Source organism: Equus quagga, chromosome 1, assembly GCF_021613505.1.
Source record: "Equus quagga isolate Etosha38 chromosome 1, UCLA_HA_Equagga_1.0, whole genome shotgun sequence".
NCBI classification, from domain to species: domain Eukaryota; kingdom Metazoa; phylum Chordata; class Mammalia; order Perissodactyla; family Equidae; genus Equus; species Equus quagga.
The window spans coordinates 6,586,123-6,594,782 of record NC_060267.1 but is presented as its reverse complement, the minus strand read 5'-3'; the positions used below and the strand labels follow the sequence as shown (position 1 = coordinate 6,594,782).

At 43.0% G+C, this 8,660-nt stretch overlaps 1 protein-coding gene across 1 annotated transcript; it reads right to left on the bottom strand.

Moving 5' to 3' along the window:
* Positions 1–3,128: 3,128 nt before the first annotated feature.
* Positions 3,129–8,408, bottom strand: AVPR1A (arginine vasopressin receptor 1A). The gene is made up of 2 exons (XM_046651967.1): positions 6,736–8,408; positions 3,129–4,509 (listed from the first exon to the last, which is right to left on the bottom strand). Exons 1-2 carry the CDS (start codon positions 7,712–7,714, stop codon positions 4,223–4,225), a joined length of 1,266 nt encoding a protein of 421 aa, XP_046507923.1. The 5' UTR covers positions 7,715–8,408; the 3' UTR covers positions 3,129–4,222.
* Positions 8,409–8,660: the final 252 nt, after the last annotated feature.

The following is an 8,660-nucleotide window of genomic DNA, read 5'->3' as shown; positions in this document are numbered from 1 at the left end:
AGAAAACACACTGAAATTCTTCCATATAGCATAATAAGACAGGGGATATAGAACATCTTAAAAAACAGTTCCAAAAGTGGAATACTAAATATACAAAATTAATTCTTAATAGATTTGTTACAATAAGGACCTAAAGCCTCATAGAATATACTGTCAGAAATCCTGTGATATAAAGACAACTACTTTCGTGTGTAGAAATGCTAATTATTTTGTATTAATTATAATTGTCAATTATTCTGATATTACTATCAGATTTATTCTCAGATTTCCTTTTCTGAATTTGCTAATTTGACCGGGGAACACAAAAATCTTGAATTCACTCTATAATATTTTGTTTTTATTTAGAATACAGATCAATGTAAAAAGATATGATATGAATGTATATAATAAAAAAGAAAAATAGTGACACAGTTTTTAGCCATAATATATATTTTTGATACCGACATACTACAGGTCACATACATATTTTAATTCATGATACTTTAGTGAACCTAAAAATTGAATTAGAACAATATTCTTAAAATGCCTATGTGTGCCATGGAATCACACATTTTGTGCTCTTCAACTCATTTAGGCTGTCTTGGGGACTTAAAGGAAATAGCACTTCTTATGAATAGTCCTTAAATTTTTGCCCAATGTGGCTGAGATTCAATTGCAATTAAGAATCATTCTCTAATATTTGTCGTCCTGGGTTACTCACGATTCCAGTGTTGCCAATGACCCTGAGTGGTACTAAGAGGACCACAGGGAGAGAGAGGACAAGGGATACAGTGACTGCTTCTGCACCTCCAGGACCAGCATCCCAAATGGCCCTGACTGGGGCTTACTCTAAATAGAACTGTTGCCTCCAGTATGAAAATCCATAAGATCCCAGTTTACATGGGTTTAAAGGAGTCTAATCTTTGATGTTTGGGGCGAAGAATTAGGCTCAATTTCTCCCACGATAGCTTCTAGTTATGCTTTAGTGGAAGAGTCAAACTCTGAAGGTATAATTTAAAGCTCCAAGCATCCAACTACACTACGGAAATACAGGTTTTAGAGTCTGACAAACATAAAACTTTAACCTGATTGGATTGCTTATCTTGTGTAATAACAGATTAAAGTCGTGTTTCTTCATCAACAATAGTTGTCCGTTCTAGGAACTGTAATTAGTTTGGGAAGGGACTACATGTTGTTAAGACTACTTGATTTTTTTCTCGTTAAAAGCCGCACCTTTCCCTCGATCAGGCATAAGACTTCTTTCATGATGATGGAAATTCTGTATGTAGGACAAGTATATGATTAACCAAAGAATTTCACTAATTTCATTTACAGTTATTTTTACACTTTAAAAGTACATGTCCAAAAATCAACCCATTAAGCACTTAATAGGTACTTTAAAATGTTTCGTTTTCATTATCAATATTTATCAAATACCCAACAGACAATACAGCCAGTTTCTCCTTAGCGGTAGATTGTTTATCAAATACATTCCCCATATCCACATAACTACGTGAATATTGTGTACTTGCAGGGCCTCCCCACAGATAATTGCAAAATAAAATAAAATGATGCAACCCATCTATCCTTGACTGCAAGCTTTCGTCTGACGTAATATCTCAGATCTTCTTGCTTGAGAAAGGGAAATCTCCCCTTTCCAGGATGCTCTGCTTCCTTACCACCTACGGTTTCCTTTCTCCTGAAATTGACAGGCAGGACTCTTCCAATTGGGAACATTGGAACACGTGAATCCCATTTCTGTGTACATAACGTTAAGAAAGTTTAGCAACTAGATAAATTAAGCTTCAAAGCCTAAACCACAGAGAATAAGACCATCTACTTGCCTAGTGCAGAACTAGCACCCAGATCTTCTGGTATCTCTCCAGCCCTTTTTCTACTATCTCATCTCCTGATACATTTAAAAGGAGAAAACTCAGCTGGGTAGGTTGATATGCACCTTATTTGAGAGCTGTTCCCAGAAATAAGATTCAAACAGAATTGTTTTACTTGGGGGTACATGTCAACATTCTGAAACAGTCTATACAAGAACCATCATGTTATTATTTTGGAATTGGATTTAGAAAAAAAGTGGGCTCCCTTTGTTCCAACCTAAAACGGTTTAGTTTTTGACCTGTCAAAGAGAAGTTGTCAAAAGGGCTGACAGTGCTACAGAAGGCAGGGTTACTGAAATGCTGCTCTGACTCCAACAAAGAAGAACTGATTAATTTAATTGATGGCTCATATTGGACAGTTCCCTTTAAGAAACTTATTTGCTATTTTTGAAAAGCAGAATTCTAAAACCTAAGGTCTTTATAAAACATTTGCAAACATTTTTTCAGGTATGTCAACCCAGGGAGTAAAAGACCCGAGATTTAGGAAAGGCAAGAGAGTGAAGAGGAGTGAAGTTGACAGTTCCGGCTTCTCACAGCGTCATCCAGTCCTCAGTTTCTTATTTAAAAAGTTTTAAAAAACCCAATAATAGTATTAAAATAGCTATTACTTCCGCTAAGGGATGCAAAATGTTTACGATGTATCCTCAAATCATTGCATGTTCTTTAACAAGGAGAAGGAACCAGACAAAATAGCTCAAAAAAAAAAAAAAACCACAAACTATTGAGTTTCGTCAATGAAAAATGCAGTAACAGCCAAGTGGTGTTATAATTTATCTGTTTAGAAATGAAAGAAATTGATGCTCTTGGCTGGCTTTGATTTACCTGCATCAAGGAAAGCAAGTTCTATCTTCAAACTGGGAAACTTTAGTTAGGCAGATGTCAGGGTTAGTGGCCACCAACAATGCTTTCCAATGAATCAGCAGCGCTATATTTAAATTTTAGGATTTTATATCTCAGACATGAAACCAACAAATTTTGATTAACAAAGTAAACAGGGAAAAGATGTGCAATTCTGAAGACCCGCTGAGACTATAACCAAAGGAGCTGTCAGCCTTTGTACAGCACTTGACAGTTTAAGAAGGTCTTTTCACACTTAATTTCATTTAGTCCTCACACAACTCCGTGAGGTGTTATCAACTCCACTGTACAGCCAAGAAAATGGAGGCTTTGTGCATTTTTAAGTAATTTACCTAAAGCCATACGTTGAATAATGATGGAAGCCAGATGGGATGTAGAGCGGTTTTCTTTCCGTCTCCCACCCCCATCCCACCCCAGAACCTGCCTCTCCTCTGCTATGAACCTGTTAGGTGGGTGGCAGATCAGAAGGAAAGGCCAAGTTATTTTTAATTAAACATGAGGAGACTTTCTATATCCCGGGGTACTCTTTAGAAGACTCCTATCTGTGAATCTGGATTCCTCAAACAGAAAGTGATGACTGTATTGATATCCAGCACAGCGCAGGATACCTTATAACACTGGTCGAAACACGTTTACAATATTCTAGAGAAAGTCTACATAGAACTTTGGGCAATCCTTTTCTACTCTTCTGATAATATTGGGTATTCCTCATGCAAATTTGACTTTGAAACGACCTTGCAGTGGGAGCAAAAAAGATATTATTGGCCAGTTGACAATATTTTCTCTAACCTTCAGCATCTTAGTAATCATGCTTTTCACAATCAATAAAACATGAGGAACTGCCAGTTCTAAGGTTACTGTTTTGAAATTTAGGGGATTTATAGCTTCTAACAGAATTTTCTGCTTTCCACTCTGAACCAGGCATCTTTGCTAACACGCCTCCAGCTCTCAGCCTCTCCAAGGCACCATCCTATCTCCAGGCCACCGCTTGAGGCTGCATTTCCTGATGCGTAAATTGATTTTATTGGATGGAAACATAATTTCTCTGAAGTCTCTTCTAGTTCCTTTCAAATACTAAGGTTGATGACGAGCTCGCTTTGTTCAGAAATAATGCCCCTACATCGTATGACTTCTAAACCCATCAAGCCTTCGTTATGTCAGAAATAAAAAGAAAAGAAAAGAAAAGAAACCAACAGCAAAATATAAAGCCAGAGTGGTTATGATTTTTCCTTTAGAAATATAACTTCTACCATATTTCTGCAAATTAGGCCTGCAAATTTTAGTGGAGCATGTTTTTATTAACATTCCATATAAAACAATTCATAGCTTTTGGTCATAGCGATGTGAAAATGCAACTAGAAACACAGTCCTGTGCCCAATAAATTGATTTATGCTTATCTCGTATAAGTTCATTTGTTCTTGTGGTTTCTAGCTGGATTCAGCCAACGGGTCAGAAAGTCTGTTACGAGAGTCAGGCTGCACGAACGTGGGGCTCAGGTTGAAACCGGAATGAATCTGATGATCTTGGAAGATTTAGGAGAGTCCTTCCACGGACCTGTGCTATTTGTCGGGCTTCGGTTGTTAGTGTAAGAAGTCTGCCTTCTGCTCGTACTGTCTGAATCTTCTTTGCTGAACGTTTGCTTCATGTTTTGGCAGCATGGGAAGCTTTGGACACAGTCCTGCAGGAGATGACCGCTAAAAAACATGTATATCCAGGGATTGCAGCAACTATTCAAGGAAGCCAGCAAGGCCGTGATGGTGGTGGCAGGGTTTTCCGACTCTGTGTGAAAAGTACAAGGGGAGATTATTTAAACAGTCAAATACAAGGAACTGAGCCCTGGATAAACTCATTTTCCTATTGTCTAGTGAAACCTGGAAAAATGTTATAGATTAATATAGAAAATGAGGTGTTTTGCTTATCAATCAGGGAAATGGGTGGTGTATTGGAAATTGCTTGGTTGTAAAATATTTTCGTAAGCAAGATGCCTTGAAGTTAATTCAAATAGTTTAAACCACTATTGAAATATTTAAGTAGAATAAGCTGGACTTTCCAGAAGTTAAGAATATTAAATAATTTATTTTTTAAAATTTTGTATCCTTTATACCAGTCACAGCATCTGCTAACGGACACAGCACTTACAGAATGGCTGCAATTTCAATGACATTTCAAGAGTCTATATCCACATTTAGCAAATTGTATTCATCCTAATAATTCAGGCAAAAGTATGACATTATGGACCATGTTTAGTAGTTTTAAGTTTTTTAATATTAAATATATTCTTGTAATGGGAAAACTATACAGAAAGACATAGGTGAAACAGGTCGCTGAAGGATGCAGCATTTAGGAGTTTTCCTTTGGCTAATTAGAAACTTCATTTGATTTTAAAAGAAAGCTATCTTTGATTGTGGTTTGAACAACTATGCTATTAAGACAGCTGAATTAGGAAATTCCAACAAGCTTTGGAAATATTTTATGTGAACTTGCCCTGGTAAACATATAAATATTATAATGTTTCACAGTGGAACTATTGCACTGATAACACACCTTTTCTAAAGATAAGAATACTTAGCAAGCACTGATTTTCCCTTGATGATGAAATATAAACTTGGATCTTCTCACTCTCATTGTGCTAGAATAAATGATAGGTTACTTAATCATACTTTGCACTAATATGCTACTATCAGAGGTGATCATGAACCAGGGCTAAGACTGTATTCAAAAAAGAATGGAAATCATCAACATAACAATGCACAAGTGAAGAAGTTTTTAGTAATCGTCTAAATCCTGCTAAAGCAATAATTAGACTGAATTTTTTATTTGATTGTCAATAATTAAGAGGCTACTAAGATCAAGCAAGACAGGAAATGGTAAATCAAAAAGATAGCAACTGCGTTGTATTTTTCATTATCAGTAATATTATAACCATGCAAGAATTTGTATTTATTTGAATTAAATTCACTCTCAAATGTTTTGTTTGCACATATAACTTTCAAAGTATACCACATATACTGCCTACCCCAATCCCAAATAACAAAAGGGACAGTTCCCAGACCCCTTTTCTCCAACAACAGTTGTTGTCAGCAACATTCCTGTAATATATTTGATTCGAAAAAGTTTTTTTCTTACTGAAAGGGAATGTTTTAGTCAAGATACCATACTAAATAATACTTTGGGGGGTAAATTCTTGTGAAGTTAGTTTTTCTAGTTTGTGAAGGAGTGAAAATCAAACAAGCTAGTCGGCGTAGAGAATATTCTCAGTAAACCACTGCAGGAGCTGGGTGGAGAGGCGTGGAGCTGCGTGGGCAAGTTAGTGTCGAAAGACTAATGAGTGAGTCCAATAAATTTAGAGTTTACCAATAATCCTGCTTTGAGACACCAGCAAAAAAGTGTTAAAGTAATTGTTAGAAAAAAATTAAAAGATTACGATAAGAAATGGAACACTAAATGCCGAATTAGAATTATTGACTTCTTAAGAATCTTTATTCAGAAAAATATGTCCATTTTACTTTTGCCCTTGGGGCATTTCTACAAAATTTTTAATTAATTGTGATATTTTTCACAAACTAGCAAAGATAGTTGTGACAGTAAGAATATTTCCCCGAATTCAATAGACTTGAAGGCAGGGTATTAACACAGCAGTTAGTGATTTGGCAAAAAGTCATTATTCTCTTTTGTAGTTGCCTGGCTGACTCTGGGGCACAGTTTCTGGATTTGCAGTCTTAAGGTCATGGTATGCTACAAATACAGATTCCTGGGCCCCATTCCAGATCTACTGAATTAAAATGACTGAGTGGAGACCCCAGGAGTTGGTCTTTTTGGTAATTTCACCCAGGTGTGATTCTTGAGGACACAGAAGTTTGAGAATTAGGATATTATGAAAAGAAATTCTCTCTGTCTCTGTCTCTGTCTCTGTCTCTGTCTCTCTCTCTCTCTCTCTCTCACACACACACACACACACACACACGGCCCCATCCCTGCACCGTCCTCCCTTGTCCCGACACTTACCGATCCACGGGAGCTTCACATCCCAGACAGACCACATCTGGACGATGAAGAAGGGCATCCAGCAAACGATGTAAGCGGTCACAATCACGAAAGTCATCTTCACGGTGCGGATCTTGGCTCGGGAGATGGTCTTCACGCTGCTGACACAGGGCTCGAGCAGGAGCCCATTGCGGAAGGCGCCGCCCGCGCGCTCGGCGCCCTTGTCCTGGCGCGACGCCGTCTTCCCGCGGACGTTGCGCCAGATGTGGTAGCAGATGAAGCCGTAGCAGGTGCCCAGGATGACCACGGGCGCCACGAAGATGCTGGCTGTCATCCAAGTCACGTAGGCGCGGGCTCCCCAGGGCTGGATGAAGGTGGCCCAGCAGTCGTAGGCCTTGGTGACGTTGCTCACCTCGACCATGGAGAAGACGAGGTACTGCGGCGTGCTCAGCACGAAGCTCAGCACCCAGGCGGCCGCGATCATGAGGCGCGAGCGGCGCGTCGGCTGCTGCAGCGTCTTGAGCGGGTGGCACACGGCGATGTAGCGGTCGGCGGTCATGACCACCAGCATGTAAGCCGAGGCGAACATGCCGAACACCTGCAGGTGCTTCACCACGCGGCACAGCCCGTCGGGGCCGCGGAAACGGTAGGTGATGTCCCAGCACAGCTGCGGCAGCACCTGGAAGAAAGCGACGGCCAGGTCGGCCAGGCTGAGGTGGCGGATGAAGAGGTGCATGCGGGACGTCTTGCGAGGCGTGCGGTGCAGTGCCAGCAACACGCAGCTGTTACCCAGTACGGCCACCACGAAAGTCACGGCCAGCACGGCGATCTCCACCTTGGCCAGCTCCTCGTTGCGCAAGTCCCTCTGCTGGCCGCCTTCTTCCCCGAGCGCCTCCGATTCGCGGCTGGCGTTGGCACCGCCGGCGGCCAGAGGCCACCAGCGGCTTGAGTTGCCCGTGGACCCGGCGCCAGGGCCTCCGGAGAAACGCATGCTGTCCATGCAGCGCCTCCTCGGCCTCCGCGGAGGTCCGCTCCCTGCCCGCCTCGGCCGGCGTGGGCTCCTCGCCGGATGCGCTCTCCGCTTCCCGCGCTCGCCGCTCGCCGCTCGCAGGACCCCCAGCCGGCTGAGCTGCTCTCGGTCCCGTCGCCGGCCCCTTTTCCTCTCTGCCTTTTCTCAGCTCCAGCGAGGCTTGGGAGGTGCGCTCCGGCCTCCCAAAGCGCTGGGCTCCGAACTCAATGATTTATGCCGGGGTTCGTTTCCCCAGAACGCGCTCCCTGTCGCCCCAGTGGTTGGAGAACTGGTCGCTGCCTACTCTGCCCACCTCCCTACCCCAGTCACCCCGGGAGGGTTTTCCCCTCCCCACGTCGGTGACTTGTCCTCTTTGCATCACTGCTGCAGGGGTGGGGCTGGGAGCCTCGCCGATTCCTCGGCCAAACAGGCGGGATTGCGGCGCTGGAAGCTCTTCTCCAAAAACTTGGAGAACTGCACGTGTCTTGCCTTTTCTGAGTTTACCACCATCTCCTCAAGCCTCCCTCGATAGCCACCTTAACCCCGCACTTGACTCGCCAACGCCGTACCTAGAAATCCCGAGGGCACTGCTCGGCGCGCGCTCTTGCGCCTGAACTTGGCGCGCGACCCCAGCCCCTCCAGCCCCGGCTTCTCCCTCCGCGCCGACGCAGTCCGGCCAACTGCATTCCCGGGGCAGCTTGGCTCCGGGAATTCATCGCCCCGCGCCCTGCTGCTCCCCGCCCTCCTGTGCAGGCTGACAACTGGGTGACTTAAAGGGCGCTGTCTTCCCACTGGCGACTTTGGTGCCTGTTCCTTAGCCTGTCTCCATTTGCGGACCGGGAGGACGCGCTCACTTGCCCCCCCGCAGCCCCCACGGCTGCCCTGCGTGTGTTTACAGCGGGGAAGGGGAACTTCTCCCGTTTTCCCAGTCTCCCTC